Raw genomic sequence first — 17,774 nt, forward strand, 5'->3', positions numbered from 1 at the left:
GATCGGCCCATAAGTGACTTTAACTATAGGCTTAAAATGGCCATTATAATGATGAAAATCGAAATAAGAACGTACTATAGTAACCAAAATATTTCAGCAAAATGGTTTGAATATCGGTCTATATCTATCTATCTATCTATCTATCTATCTATCTATCTATCTATCTATCTATCTATCTATCTATCTATCTATCTATCTATCTATCTATCTATCTATCTATCTATCTATCTATCTATCTATCTATCTATCTATCTATCTATCTATCTATCTATCTATCTATCTATCTATCTATCTATCTATCTATCTATCTATCTATCTATCTATCTATCTATCTATCTATCTATCTATCTATCTATCTATCTATGTATGGGACACCGGTGTCCCAAGATTTTTTAAAATTTTTCTTGATGCACAGCGTAATTTTGAGTTCACAGCTACAGTAAATAGTTATTTCCATAAAAAATTAAGTTCTTTTTTAGAATTTAATGGCACTGCAAGCTAAAAATGATAATATCCTTCGATAAGTATTACAAAAACTTAAAAATATTAGTTACCTATTTCTATATCCCATAATACATTCGCAATCTGCTATGTTGGATGAACATTCTGATGGTGTTTTTATAGGTAGTAAATCTTCATCAAACATCCTAATGGCATGGAACTATAACAAAGTGTCAGACAAACAATTAAATACCACTTAATTAATAATTTTTTCGGAAAAAACCGAGCTGGTGATGAAAATTGCATTTTTTACTTCGGCACTCAAATTATTTATGAATTGTTGTTGTTTATGTGCAAAATTTTCACTAAATTTGTAAGATGGTGTTACCAGACCAGCACATATTTTATATGTATACTAAACTGTCAAATTATGTATGCTGAAAAAAAACAATCAGTGTAATAGATCTGTCAAAATCCATATACAAATAAGTGATTAATTTGTTTTCAATTTTTGTATGAAAATTGTGGTCTATACGCCAAACAGTGGCATATGGAGCAAAACAATATTTATTTAGTCTTAAAATTGTGGATATAGACCAAAGTTAACACCCGATATCTCGGAAATCGTATCAAATATTGAAAAATGGGTTTCGGAATCAGAAAGAGGATGTCCAAATTATATACAATCCACTCCTAACTCATTTTTTTTAAAAATGGTCTGTGGGTCAAACCAATAACATACTGACGACATGTATAATTTTAAAATTTGAATTGCTTCGAGATTATATTTAAAACAAACGCTGCTATTCTCAGGAGCTTTAGAATATATGCAACTCTTCAAGTCTATTCATTTACAAAATAACAAAGTTTTTCAGGAGCTTTAGAATATATGCAACTCTTCAAGTCATTCATTTACAAAGTAACAAAGTTTTTCAGAATAAGGGTTAGTATATTTACTTCAGGTCCTTGTAAAATTTTAGATATACATATATATAGAGTATATAGATATATTCTGTCCTTATTCAATTCTAGACGCTCTAGACATGTCCGTACGTCTGTCTGCTGAAAACACAATAGGGACCGAACCTAACCTCCAACTGGTGGTACCACCAGTTGAAACTGCCGTCAACCGTCAAAATAGCAATCATGATCAAAGTTTGCACTACTTGGCATTAGAGTTCCCCCTACAGAAACTGACTTTAAAGTTTAAAAGTGTTTCAGAAATTGTCCACCTAGTTACGGTCCCGCTGTAATACCCTAGTGGTCGTAGGAGGTCATTTAAGAATTACTCTCTGCTTCCAGATTTAAACCATCCGGTTTGATTCACAAAGTTTAGGATATTTTTAAGGCATAACCCAGATAGCTCATCCAAACAAAATATAGCAGTAAAGCCGAAACAATGTTCTCTGCCTTCATTGAATGATGGGCAATAGCAGAGGAGGTTCGATATTGTTTCCTTTTCCTCCTTATTATTACAACTCCTACAGTAGTCGTTATATTCGAGACCCATTCTTCTGGCGTGATTGCCAGTACAGTGTCCCGTTATGACTGATACCAACATAAGAATGTTCCCTGCGAAAGCTTAATAATAAGCTTGACCTGGGAGCATGGTATAGAGGCTAAATTGACCTCGAAGTGAGACAGGTGGTTTCACTGAACCTGATTTGAGCTATTTCATATAGTTTAGTCTGAACCAGTGACTTACAGTTTGTAAGGGAGATACCAGATTTCATCTTCCCCTCTCATCGCGTGAGAACCATAATCTCTAATAAATGTCATGTCGATCAGCCAATACCCTTCAGAAAATGTAAATTATATACAGCTCCTTGCATAATTGACCCTTGGCACCACAAATATACGACTTTATCCAGAAGTTCGACAAAGAGTCCATGTATACGAAAAAACGGTCATTTCCACTAATTTGACTTTCATCACGAACTCTTTGTAAATGTGTGTAAAGACTGTCGTCATTTTAGTGTGTCCTTTGTAAGCAAGAATGGAGACGGTCCTGTATATTCCCTAAGTAATCTAGTATCCTCTCATACTTAAAAAATATACTTAAGCAAAAATGTCCATTTTCCATGATGACAATCATCGTTGGACTAGCTTTCTGGCTATATCTTTGTAATATATGGATTAACAATTGAGTGACTGTCTCTCAGAATTTCAGTTTCAGTGTTTCTGTCATTAGAATCTAATCAAATTTTTATATTGATTCACAGAAGAATTAAATCTGTTAATTTTCAAAAGAAAACATTAAGACATATTTACAATTTTACATTACTATTCTAGGAAGTTTCAAATTAAGAACGATTAAAATGATTTATTAAAAAAATAATGTAAAAGATATAAACTAATCATTCAGTTCAAAATTTATTTAAACGAATTTTAATTATTTAAAAAATACAACAATAGTTTATTTTGAAACTTCTATACAATAAAAAAACAGGCTTTGGGGTTTAAAATTATAAAAATTAAAACATTTAAAATATTAAATTTAATTGCTTTAAAGAAAACAATTATACTTTATATTTTATGTATTTTCCTAATAATAGTAATAATATCACTTCACACTCTAAATATAAAAAGAATATAAATTTATTATTTTTTTTTATATTTATAAAATAATAAAAAAATAAATTAATATTTTTCTCTGTATCTTTTTGTATCCACCACTACCACCTCTACTTCTACTACTACACCATCCAAAATAATTAAAACAAATCCACCAACAATCTATGTTGAACACTGCGTAATAAAATTAAAACTACCTTCAACGCACTTTTGTTTTTATGTTGAATTTTTTATTTGTTTATTTCCTTATTTTGTTAATTATGCTTAAAATTATTTGTAAAAATATTTAAAAAAAAAATTCCAAAATTTATGTGTGTGCGTGTGTGTTGAAACAAAAAAAATCGAAATACCGACTACCCACCACTCCTCCTAACAACGACATGGTATGGATGGAAAAATCAAATCAATTTCCTTTCTCCTCCTACAACTACTTGTTGAATATTTAAATGTGATTGAAAATGAAAATTTAAACAAAAAGATTTTCCACCCGGCCAACTTTATAGATCGAGTGAGAAATTCGATTCAACGGAATTTCATTATTATCAACAACAAGGTTTGCTTGCTAATTCTATTTGAATTTCATTTTTTATTATTTTTTTATGATATAATTTCGCTAAACGTTTCTAAAATTTGCCTGATTTTTGTTACGTTTCTTTTTTTTTTTTTTGTTATTTTGGAAAATTCGGTTTTTATTGTTTTGGCCAACTGTATAAAATGAAGAGAGAAATAAATTCAAAATTTATATTTATAAAAAAAATGTATTCTATATAATAAACATTTAATTAATTAGTTACATGAATGACTGAATGTTTGTGTTTTTAAATAACTGCATTTTGTATTGAGTTTTATGTTATTTTTTTTTTATTACATTTTTGTTGTTTATGAATTTTTATTTAATTAATTTTGCAAAAAAAAAGAACAATATTCATATAAATAAATTAATTAGTTATTGATAAATAATATAAACGAAATGTTTATTGCTTGTTGTTTTAGTAGTTGCCGTTGCGAAATTTATGCAAAATTAAAAATATTTAATGATATGCCCTTTGACCCAGGAGGGGAATATATAGAAAAATATATATATATATAAATAATTAATAAATATTTCGTTCGATTCGTGTTTATTAAGTATCTGTTTCTAATAGAATTACAGAAATTTCCAATCGAATATAAAAAATGTTTAATTAAATTGAAGACATTTTTAATTAAATTGAAGACATTTTAAATTAAATTGAAGAAATTTTTAATTATATTTCAAAATTGTCCATTTATATTTCAGAAATTTTAAAACTTTGTAAATTTTACAGTTTTTTAAATGTATTTCAGAAATATAATTAGAAACTTCAGAAATAGAATTACGAAATTATAAACAAATAATTGACATTTTTAAAATATTCATTTAATATTCTTATTGAAATTAAAAACTTAACAATTCCGTAATACCGTTTCTTAACCACAAATAAATTAATTATTCCGACATATGAATATAAATAAATTCTGTAACTTACCGCAAAATATTAATAATTATTTAAATGTTTAACTGTGGGTGTGGATTTGTTGTAACAACTACTTAAAGTGCAAAAATTTTAATGAAATTAATTATATGTTTAAAAATCAAATATAAATACGTTTTTCAAATACATACATACATACATACATATAAATTATGTGTGTAATTGTAAAAATATTGACATTTGATATTTATAAAAAAATTCTGTTTCCAATAAAATAAAAAACATGCAAACTTAATTAATCTTTATTAATTTTACATGTACGAATCAGTCTTTTATTGAAAATGTGAAATTTCATACATATGTATATGAATTCATATTAAATTTCAATTAAAAAGTTCGAAATACAAAAAAGATCTACCGCAACAAATACTCTTACGATGTGAAATAATTTAATAATGAAAACAATTTATGAGGAGCATTTTATTGATTGATTTTATGCCGCCAGCTTCTTTCTCCATGGCGGAAAAATATGAATAAAATACTTATTGTGTTGTGTTTTTTTGCAGCATTTGTAAATTTTAAATGAAAATTCATTTTCAGATTATTTTACAAGATATTTAAATGTTTTAACAATTGTTTTATATACTAAAACTAGCTATGCCTAGTATATTTTGCTACCCTAATGAAAGTTTGCCCTTTTTTCTCCAAAATGTTGAGATGAATATTGAAGTTCTTCGTGCAAAATTTGAAGAATTTGGTTCTGTTAGTTTCCCAGATAAACGAATTTTTGTATTTAATTCATATGGGAGGTGCCACGCCCCCTGCTACTAGTCCACCTTCTTTTTTGTTCTAAATAATCATATTTACACTAAAGTAACTCAGACAAAATTTTAGGACTCTAACAGTTATATTATCTCAGATATACTGAATAAATATTTTCTTAACATGGGACCTCCCCCACTTGAAATTTCTAAATAAAGAGTATCCCATAACCACTTACAGACGTACAGGAATACACTATGAAAATTTCACACAGAAAATCGGTTCATCCGTTTAGTAGTCTATAAACTTCAAATATACAAAACTTACAACAGACACACACATTCATTTTTATATACGTACTAGTCTACCCAGTGTGCTTCGCTACACTAAAACCCGTATTTCCATATTTACTTTATATGGGAGGAGCCACCTACTATTTCTAGTCGACTTATTCTTAAACCAAATGTTCATATTGAATCTAAAGCAACTTGTACTACAGTTGAGGTCTCCGACCTGTTGTAGTTCACATGGATGTCAAAGTTGTTCTAGCAAAATTTGAGGATGTTATCTCTAATAGATTCTCAGATATACGAATTTTTGTACTTAATTCATATTGGGGGTGTCATGCCCCCTATTGCTAATCCGCCAATTTATTACACTAATGTTTACATTGATGTCCAAGTTGTTCTAGCTCTAATAGTTTCCCAGATATACGAATTGTTACGCACCCTATTGCTAATCCTATTACTATATAATTCTTAGAATTTAAAGTAATTTTTTAAAGAAGATTTACAAAATATCATTCGAATAGAAGAACTATTAGATGCCAAGAATAACTTATATTGACACTACTTACTCATTGTCATTCATTATTCTAACATGGTGATGACATATCACGCGCGCTTACAAAGAAGGACTACAGTAAGTAATACCAAAAAAAAAAAAAAAAAAACAGTTAAAAATTTACTTTAAAGTTTGTAGTAGTCATTGCAATGTAAGTTGTTATGTAAGTATAAGTCATTAACTGGTTCTTGCTGGGATCCTTTTAGAGAATTTTCATGGAAATTTTTAAAATAATATTTGAAGAACCTTATGCAATATGTTACAATTGAAAATTAGGACTCTTATACCCTACACTACTATAGTGGGGAGGGTATTATGCGTTGTGCACCCAATAAAGTATACCAATCGACTCAGAATCACTTTCTGAGTCGATTTAGCTATGTCCTTCCCTCTGTGTGTCCATGTAAAGCTTGTGCGCATGCTATAGATCGCAATTTTAAAGATGATTTGATGAAATTTGGACGAAAATGGTTAAAATCGCTCCATTATTTCGCCTAACCCTCATAAAACTGTACCATCCGAATAGGGCTTTTGAACTCATTTTATATAAGTCTAAATGACACTGCCGATTTTCGTAATGATCAGGCTTCATTTGACTCTAGCCCCCACACATAGTCCGCTTCAGAATAAAACTTGAAGGTTAAATATCAATATATAAAAACTAAAACTAACTAAATGATTTATTATTAAAACATACTCCACATTTTTAACATACTCTCTAGTGTGTGTGTGTGACTATACATTCGTAATTGTTTCTTTGCTCCTAATGAGACCAAAAATACATCCACCTACAAAACTTCATGATTCTAAGTTCAGCTGTTTGGACTGCTCGATATAGATATATCATTAAATCACAACTCCTCGAATTTTTTGCAACTATTTCATAAATTCTGAAATCTATGTATTTTCCTGAAACTGAATTCTAGAACTCGAGCCTGAAATAATTTCTACTTCAGTCAATAATTTTATTTATGATGTACTACATTCTTCGGCTCTCAGTCGGATGACAACAAATTATTGCCTAAAATAAATACAATCCGACGAAATACAAGTTACGCCTGTCGCTGGACCACCTATTGGACCTATTATGTTTTCCTTATCTGGTTACGGGTTGTTACTTGAAAGCAAAACATAAGTATATAGGCACTTTGTTTTGGAAGTTACCCTAACATAAACTATTTGAGAATTACTAAACTTCAATGACTTCATACCTTTCATTAGAAAAATATGTAAGCGTTTTCCCATTTTGGTTTAGTTCTGTAATTAAAGAGAATTTTAAATTAATTTATAAATTTTTCATTAGAATTGCATATAAAACAAAATTTCGATCAATTCTCCATTTGTAAATTTTAAGTTCTTTGACTACTACTAATGTGTCAAAATATATAAAAAGTATTTCACGAGATTTCATATATTGTTAGTCACGTTTGGTTTAAACCATAGCTCTTTATAAAGTTTATATTTAACGTTTAGTTAATTTAAAATTTTGCAAATATTTTTTTTTTGTATTTTTAGCTAGTTACCCACAAATTGTTTAAATAAACAAATGACTTAAAAAGTCAAAAGAATTTAAAAACAGTTATTTCGCATGACTTCATAGACAAATTTGTTCAATTCAACTGCCATTTTTAGTTGAAGCGGCCGGCGGCGGCAAAGCAGAAAATAAAATAAACTCAAGTAAACTAAACTGGCATTAGTACTTGTTAAACTGTTAATTACCATCACAACTACACTTTTTTGTGGGAATTTCAAAGTGTTTTAATAAACTTTTGCAATAACTTTTTTTCTGCTATTTTTTACTTCCTTTTACTGGTTTGTGGTTATTCTAATTCTAGGTAGCATGGTTGCCAAGTGTTTTAAGGGAAATTCATAAATCTAAAGAAAAGTTATTTAAAATTACATCGAAATCATAAATTGTTTGGATTATTTATTATATGAATATCCAGCAATATCTAAGTCTATAGTGTCCCAATGTCTTGGCAACTCTGTTCAATAGTAGTATATTCTTTATCTCGGTATTTATTTATTTACCTTTTGGTGGCTAAAAAAATTTGTAAATATTTTGCTAACAAAAATTTATAATTTTTTATTTTTATCAAAAACTCAATGTGCAAATGTTGAAAAAAAAAATCGCAAAGACAAAAAAAGTTTAAAAAAGTCTTACATTACGTCATTCATTTTGTACAAGGCGTTGTCTTGTCGTTATTATTTTGTTTCTATATTCACTCGGGGTTTTTTCATTCTAACTGAATGGCCAAAAAATGAAAAAAAAAAAAAAAAAAAAAAAAAACTGAAGCGTAAAGTGAATGATTGTAGTGTTTGTATGTATATTAAGCATTCCGTTAAAGGTATGACTTCTTTTTGTAAAGTACACATAGAAAGTATAAGTCAAATTCATTTACATGACTATAATCCGGAAAGGTAAATGTTTAGGTTTTTGGTTTTCCAATGACTGGTTTCTTCTATGGTATTCTTAACAGTTCATTCACATAAACTATTTGGGAATTACATTAAATAGATAAGTATTGAAAATATAAAGATAACACAGGCCGACAAGTTTTTAACCCAGAGACTTTTCTTGTCGGCCTGTGTAATTAATATACAATTCTATATATCACTTTTAAAATTTTCAGTAAATGTTCTATGTATAGAAAATATGCTTTCTCTTATAGAGCGTAGTCCGCGTAACTTTCTCCGTAAAATAATTGACACCAAATTGTTTATAATTTTTCCATACCATTCGTTGTCAAAATATATACATACGTACGACAACACTGTGTAATGTTGTCAACATTGTTACAATTCGTTGTCGAAATCTAAATTTTATAGACATCCGTTGTCTAAATGTTAACAAACGTGGTAAGCTCACTATTGGCAACGGATTGTTTGTCAATAGTGAGCTTAACACGTTTGTTAACATTTAGACAACGGATGTGTATAAAATGTAGATTTCGACAACGTGTTATAGTGTTATATATAGTGTTGTCGTTATAAATTCTTTGGTGTCAATTTGGTGCCAGGCGTGTATATTTCCTTTTCCCGCTGTGTAGTAAAATCTTGCACATTCAAGTCATATTTGACTCTGGCTCCCATATAAGGCTCCCATCAGAAAACTAACTATTTAATTTAATTAAACTAAATTAAATTCGACATAAACAAGTTTTATTGAAACCAAAATATCTTCAATAAATTTTATAAGAATCAATAAAAAAATTTCTATATTAAATATTTTTAAAGTTTTTGTGTCTGAGATAGAATCCGTGAAAATTTTAGTTTTAGATTTAAAACTTAAACTTTTTAATATTCAATTCTTTAACATTCTGTTACAAAAATAATACTTTACAATAACAATATAATTTTTACAGTCAGAATAATAAAAATAAATACATAAATAAATAAACAAACAACAAACAAATCATGTCTCGTTAAACATACTACACATTATTTCCACATACAAACTTGCAACTCGAGACTTTTTTTATAAAACAAAAAAATAACTGAAAAATAAAAAAATTTACAAAAAAATTAACAAAAGAAATATTTTTCGTTTGTGGGTAACGTAAACGCATTCCAATTCCATTTAATTTATACTGCAAATAAAATGAATACAAACAATTCAAAAAATTCAAACAGAATAAAATAAAAGAAATAATAATAATAAGAATGAAAAGAAATCGTGATTTGCACCTTATCTGTATGTTTAATTAGGTTAATTTTAGTTACGTTTTTATGACTCCAAAGGCTAAAAACCTCTAAAAACAAATTTGGTAACAAACACTAATAAATTTATTTCATTTATATTTTAGACACTTTGGTCTATTGTAAACCAAATTTGGGGTTGAGATATGAAATGGGGAAGTGAATTGTTATGGAGTAGATTATTTAAACTAATTAAGAGTTTTTAGTGAGGTTTTTTAGACTGCTTTGTAGTTTTTATTATAATTTGAGAACAATTCTTAAAAAGTAGTTTCTAACGCTACTGACTGACTGACTGCTGAATGATTCATCATCCCACAGCCTAAACAATTGAAGCTAAAGAGCTGAAATTTCGACAGGAGGTCCCACCAAATAGATCCACTATGACGGGATTTTTGGAAATTAGAATTTCTAAGGGGTAAAAAAGGGTAAATACGGGTAAATATGGTAACCTCATATCTCCTAAACTATAAAAGATACAAAAACAGGCTTATCTTTTAAACAAGAGAACATTCAAAAAATATTTTTGGCTCCTTCATAACTTGACGAAAAAATAAAAATATGAATTTAGTACTTTTTGAATATTCAGACGTTTAAGGGGTGAAAATTGTACCTATTTTTGGTACTTTTTTCACAAAACATTGTTTTTGGTTTATTAACTTATACATATGAATACAGAATAAGGGGATCCCAATACGATTTGCAACTTTTTGGAACAGAATTTTTATTTTGTTAATGGGGAGGAAAAAATTAATAATAAAGGGACTTTTCGGTACTTTTTCGTACTTTTTTGAGTTTTCTTTAAAATTAAACCTAGAAACATGAAATTAAGCATGTAGAGCCCGGAGTAAATGAAAATCTATAAAAGGGGACTTTTTGGTCCCTATAAAAGGAACTTTTCGAATTATCTATAATATTAAACCTAGAAACATGAAATTAAGCATATACAGCCCGGATTAACTGATAACCTATAAAAGGGGACTTTTTGGTACTTTTTCGTTCTTCTAAAGGTACTTTTTGAGTTTTCTAAAATATTGAATATATAAACATAAAATTAAACACGCAGTATCCTATTTGAACGAAAATGTATAAAGGTTACTTTCTAGTACTTTTTTGTTCTTTTACTAATACTTTTCGAATTTCCTAAAATATTGAACCTAAAAACATAAAATTGGACACGCAGCTGATTGTATAAAAATCTGTATGCGAGGTATATCTGGTTGAAAATCAAACATGCATCATCCTGATTTAATTAAAATCTATAAAATGGCACTGTCTGGTACTTTTTCGTTCTTCAACTTTTTTTTTAATTGTCTGTAATATTGAGACTAGAATCATAAAAACAAATTTATATAAAAGGGGACTTTATTGCAAACAAGCAATAACTTTATTAAACGTTTATGAATACGAGTGTAAGTTTTTAGGTTGTCAATGTTGTTAAATTGTAGGTTTAGGGAGGTTCACGGATCTAAACAGAACGATTCTATTGGGGAAAATCATAGCGTTAATTCCTATTGCAAATGTATGTCGCGAATCTGAAATGTTAAATTCTGTTGTTGATATTTGACCATAGTAAAGCTTTATAAATAATCTAATGTTCTGTCAGTTAACTAAATATACATACATTCCGTTAAATCCAAAAACTTAATTTAATTTAAAAAAATTTACACAAACTGTGCATTGTTGAAAACCATAAAGTAAGACCGAACATTCGGTTTCGAATTAAGTAAATTGTTCGGGTGAAAAAATAACACTGAGGAGCTATGAACAATAGAATAAAACTTTAATATAGAATTTTGAAAGAGAAATATCTCGATTTATTTCAAGATTTCTCAGATATCGCTCTATACGAATTGTTATATATGGGATCTCATTAAATAAGTCTAAGATTTATTCAGGGGTACCGCATGGCTCCGTTCTTTCACCTACTCTATTTTCTATTTTCATAAACCACCTTTTTTACATTAAACTTCCATCTCTACTCTTTTTGTCGACGAGAGCAATGTCTGCCACTCTTATTCATTCAATTATAGGCCAAGTTCTTTGGAGATTGTTGCAATGAGGTATAAAGAGAATGAATTGCTCAATCAAGACTTGGTAACAATCTCTGTATGGGCTCTATTTTGAGAAGACTCAAAGCAGCCTTTTAACACATAAACATATGGCAGATAATGTTATTCCATCTGTATTTTTGAGTGGTGTAAATATGGATAATTCAGAAGCTGTTGATGTTCTGGTCACCTAAATACAGTTGGACTGATCACTTCAGAGTTCAGAGGTTCAAAGTCTATTTTGGATTTAATTGACCGCGTACAGAAGAGGACGAATGTAATCATCAGTGACAGTAAGGTATTGCTCTGAAAAAAGAGATGTTATTGCCAGTGGACCGTACAATACATTACAGAGAAAATTCATTCTTTAGCCATACCGTCAGTAAACTCTCTCACTCTCCCACAACATTCAGATCCAACACAATGAACTCCATAATTAGGGGTCAAACCAGAGTGCATTACATTTTTTGTATTCATTATTATTACATTTTATGAATTGTGTAAATGTAATTGGTGATAATTTATTTACACTGTCAAGTAATTATAATACTTCAATTACAATTACAAGTAATTACTTAATCTTGCCACTACCCCTAAGCCGGGTAAATTGTATATCAAAGTTGTTTCGGTTTGTTTACAATTCTGTTCAGTTTCGGCGGGAGTCGAATAAAAAAATAACAAAAATATTTAAAAGTTCATGCACACTTGCTTGCTTATTTATAATTTAATAAATAATTCGCCAACAAAGCACAACTAACAACGAATAATATTTAATTGATGATGAATTTATAGTGACAAATATTAAATAATTAAAAAAACACACACAAGCAAGGTGAATAAATACAAAAATAAAAACAATAAGAAATAAACTTCAAATTTAATAAACAATTACAACCATAATAAACTTACACATTTATAAGCACTTAGAGGGGATTTTAATAAAAAATTCTCAAAATAAACCAACGAACGAATATAAAACTCATAAACGTAAATGAATTAATTCCATTACCAATTACTACAACAATAGCAAAAAAAATTCATACATGAAAAATTATAAATGGCTTGAAACAAATTGAAAAAAAATAAAATAAAAAAAAAATAAAACAATTTTGCGTTAAAAAGAAAACAACCAAAATAAAAAATTAAAAAAAAAAACTATAAAATAAAATTGTTTAGAATATTTTAAGAGGCCGTCGTAACACATCTAAAGAAACCATTTAAATTTTGATTAAAAACGCAAATTAAACCAAAAATGTTTATAAAATGATTGAAGTGTTAAACTAAACAGTTTTACTACCACCACAACCATCAACATCTAACCCAACACATTTAAATGATTACACATACATATGCCACCCCCTTGGGTTCAACTACTCACCCACCCTTTCACTATCAACTAGAACACAGTGCGATGCGATACTACAATATGCCACAATATGATCTGTTATGATTTAAAGCTGCCTGCCTGCCACTTGTTGAATGTTAAGCAAAGAGATGTGGTTGTAGATGGATAGAAAAAACAAGGCCATATAGTTATATGACGAGTGTACAACAAGTACAACAAAATTTTGTTTACTATTTTATATACACACAGAATACTCACTTGTTCTACATGAATGTGTTTCCGAACGTATTCGTACAGTGTGCAACATTTAATTAGAAGCATGATTTTCAACAGGCAAATATTAACATTTTGGTTTATTTGTAGAGGATGTGTATTTATTCATATCATCAACTTGTGTTTATGTTTTTTTTATACATAATGTTAATGCCATTAAAAAGTAGAAATTTAATAGCTTTTGTATGTGTGTTTAATTTGAAAAGTAATACGGAAAATTTTAAAAAAGTCACACATATTTTCATTTAATTGCCAAATAAAGATTTTGTGTAAATATTTTAAGTACATATATTTATAAATAGGAAAATTTTATTTTTTTCGAATACTTTTAATACGAGTGACAATGAAAACGATAAATTTGTTTTACAAATATTATTTTAATTACCCATTTTGTAGTTCGTTCTAAATGGAAAGTACTTTAGAAATTTGTATATTCAGAATTGCTTTAGAAAATAACCACTTGGGATTACAAAAAAGAATTACAATTCGTAAGCTTTAATGCAAAATCCAAGAATTACTCCTTCTTTGTAAAATGCCGGTATTATATCTTAATCGGTTGCAAAAAATGAATACTAAAACTGAAAAACTTGGCTATTTATCACACTCTTATTTTCGAATCGTTTCCGTTTCGGGAGTGCTACGGCAGAACTCTGAAACTGAAACTAATTTACCGAACAAAATCTTATTACTTTATAAAATGGCGTTATTACTAGGCGAATTAACCAAAGTCGGATGTAGGCAATGTTGCCACTCTGGTTATTATTAACCAAAATTGGTTATTTTTATTTTGCATGGGTACATGTGAATTATTTTTTCGTTTTGGTTATTTTGAACTAAATGCTGTTTGCTTTTATTCTAAAAATAAAATTAAAAAAACTTCTTTTATCTTTTTATATATTGTCCCTGTTTTGAATTTTGGTAATATGTGGAATTTTTTTTTACTATTCGAAATTTTTTTATTACTGCAATTTGTACATCTACTGGTTATACTTATGTGCACAAAGGTATTTTTCGATATCTTAATTGGTTTAAGATTTAGCAAAAGTACCTATGCGTTTTCCACATATTAAATGAGTTGATTTAAATCATGAAAACACCGTAATATTATTTTATTTACACTAGCCAATCTAACACCGTGAATAATGAATCCTCTCTCTCCGTTTGGTGTATCCATTAACTTAAAATCACTTTTTGGGTCGATTCAAACTCGTCCGTCCTTCCGTTAATATTTCTATTGGAACTTTTTATGTAAAGAACTCGCTGTACTTATATGAAAAAACGAAGTAGACTGTATTTCGCATTTCGATTTTTATGGAATTTGGTGGGAATAGTCTACGTACTTAGTAGATTATGTCCTCCAAATTTAATTTAAAGTATAATTGCAACTTCTATATACCTATTTGAAATTTTGCATAAACAGATACTGTGCTAATTTGCCGAAATTCTAAGATAAATGATTTAATAAGAATTAATAAAGTATTTTCTGCTAATTGATGCAAGAATAGTATCACAATATCTTTAAAGTATTAATCAACTGTGTAAGTAACACAGCTAAGGAAAATTAAATTGTATTGACTACAAAAGTTGTAATAACATCTAATCTCGTACGACGAACAATAATCGCGATATATGCAAAGATTTGATACTCATGACCTTTGACTTCTACTAAATATCTCACCATGACTTTTAGTTCTTCATTTACATTTTCTAGATGATGTTGTATACTTGTTGTTATTTTACCGTCTTAAATTCTAAATTTTGGTCAATTTGTCGGATAATTTGGATAGATTACGTTTACAAATATTGCTGAAGTTAAGAATGTAAAACTGAAAAATTTTGCCAAAATATTTTTAGTTGACCCAGTTTGCTTGCGAAATATCGATCAACAATTTCACCTAGCCCCCATATTATGCCCTATTCAGAAAATTACTATATTGCTTAAAAAAGGATGTATAGCGATGAAATTCAATATGAAAAAGTTTTTTTGGAAATGTATTTGTCAAAGTTTATGAGGATAGGTATATAATTTACTCTTTCCGTCATAAAAAGTCTCCCCAGAAAATGACTTTAAAGCTCAATATAGCAACAAAATTCAACATAATCAAGTTTTAAAGGAACTAAAATATCTCTGTCAGATTTTATGAGAATTGGTCCATAATTGATCATACGTCTCATATAAGATCCCCTACAGAAAATTACTTTAACGCTCATAACTGTGTTCATAATACCAGTTTAGCGACGAAATTTAACAAAGTTACAAGTTCCACTTCAGAAAATGAATTTGTTATTTTAATGTCCAAATGTAAACATGAAACAAATAAAAATAATTTTGTTTACTTTTTTTCTTAATTTAGTTATTTTTTATTCGAATTTTGGTTAGAAAAAAAATTTTGTTGTGGCAACACTGGATGTAGGTCATGTCATCAGTGAATGCTGAACATATTAGGTGGTTATACACCAACATGAGATGTATGAAATTATATACCAGATACACATATGGTCGAAAATTATAAAAATTTATCCCGATAGAGCATTAAATCTAACTCCCGTTTAAATCTGTTGTTAAACGGGTGGCTCTAAGCTGGGAAATATAACGGGCATGAGATTATACATTGTAAACCTAGAAACCGAAATATATTGTCTTTTAGATCACAACACTAGTTTCTAGGCGGATTTTCGAGTTATCAATATATGTGTAACTCAGACTCAGACAGATGTATTCATATCGTCTGGCTGCCAATGGACGGCATTATCAGCTGAAAAGGTTAAGTCTAAGATGGTAGATTGCTAAAAGACAACATGAAAATACAGAACTACCAACCAAATTGAAAGAGTGCATGTGACGAATTCTATTATTGAACAGACATTGAGGAAATTTTATCAAAATTTTTGGGAGTGAGTTATGTTAAATATAACATTTCTAAGAATTATTGATTGCCAAACTTTGAGTTAATACGTAAAAGAGATTACGTTTCTGAATCATCGGACAATAATTCGACTTTAAGAAAATAATCTTTACAAAAAGAGAATTTTCGAACGTTTAGCAACACTGTCTAAAGTATAAATAGTGCAGTGATTTTAATCAGATTTATGTATGTATGTTTGCACAAATTTGTATAAGTTAAAATAATAAATTATACGCGATATCATTGAGTTTTAAAAGAGAGTTGTTAGGAAAAAAGTGTAGTTTGTGCCGTCCTAGTATTTTTGATCTGACAAAGAAATAATTTCGAAACTATTTCTATAACATTCCTTACCTACACTAGTGGCCGAAACTAAAGCAACTAATATAGTATTTATGTGGAATCGCGTATAAAATTTTCTACACTGAAGATATTTCAAAATTGTTTTTTGTTTTAAGTATTTTATATTACTAACTAAAAAAATAAAAACAATTTACCTTTTTTTTGTTTAATATTATTTAAATACACAGAAAGAAATTCATACTAGATTTGAATTGGCAGAAACTTAAGCAACTTCGTCATAAACAGTTTTAAAATTAAGTTTTAAAATAAAAATTCATAACATATCCATATTTTTTAATATAGGAGCACATTTGGGATTCATGTTATCTATTATTTGTCAAACGAGTCCAATATCAGAGTCAGAAAAGTTATTCCAGACCATGATTGAAACTTCTGTATGCCTCCATGTACAGCTGCAATACTCAGGATTATAAAGGCTAATCACTGGCTTCCTGGCAGTAAAGTTTTTCATGTCTGATCCTCAAATATTGTGTTCAGACCCATCGGAATAGTGACCCTATGGGGAAATATTCTGTTCTCCGATGAATCTGAATTTAATATAAATCAGTCATGAACAACTCTACTGTGAAAAATTTAATAAGGAGCAGTCATAATTCTGAGTATTGCAGAGGTACATAGAGGCATAGAGGAGCTTCAGTTATGGTCTGGAATAACTTTTCTGACTCTTTTATTGGACTCATTTGACAAATAACGGAGAACATGGACCGATTTTTGGATAAAAGTATCTTTAATCGAATAACTCAATCTCCTGATCTGAAGCCCCATTTTATAATTTTGGATCACTGTAGATCGGTTCACATAATGAAGTAGAGAAATTAAAAGGACAATATCGTTGATTGCTTAAAATAACAATGAAACAGCATTTCAAAGATCAAGTAATGCACCTGAAGGCTTCCATGACTCCTGCTATAAAAAATATAGATATGTTATGAATTATTACTTTAAAAATTATTTTAAAAACTGTTTATGACGAAGTTGCCTTTATTTATGCCCATTCGAATTTAGTATGAATTTCTTTCTGTGTATTTGAATAATATTTAACAAAAAAATAGTAAATTTGTTTATTATT

At 28.7% G+C, this 17,774-nt stretch overlaps 1 protein-coding gene across 14 annotated transcripts in view; it reads left to right on the plus strand.

Moving 5' to 3' along the window:
• Window positions 1-17,774, plus strand: part of LOC119616462 (protein lap4) — a 294,532-nt gene that overhangs the window by 89,666 nt on the left and 187,092 nt on the right. For 13 of the 14 annotated variants that reach the window (XR_005232544.1, XM_037972809.1, XM_037972810.1 and 10 more), the window contains one exon: window positions 3,494-3,568. The exons of the other annotated variant lie outside the window; for it this stretch is intronic. Coding sequence is in view for 12 of the 13 variants with exons in the window: in XM_037972809.1 (XP_037828737.1) it covers window positions 3,494-3,568 (75 nt within the window). In the remaining variant the exon portion in view is untranslated. The remainder of the gene's footprint in view (window positions 1-3,493; window positions 3,569-17,774) is intronic. 14 annotated transcript variants of the gene reach the window in all.

This window comes from Lucilia sericata, unplaced genomic scaffold (genome assembly GCF_015586225.1).
Source record: "Lucilia sericata isolate MDLA Ls3-8-SP2 unplaced genomic scaffold, ASM1558622v1 Contig000073F_arrow, whole genome shotgun sequence".
Lineage (NCBI taxonomy): Eukaryota > Metazoa > Arthropoda > Insecta > Diptera > Calliphoridae > Lucilia > Lucilia sericata.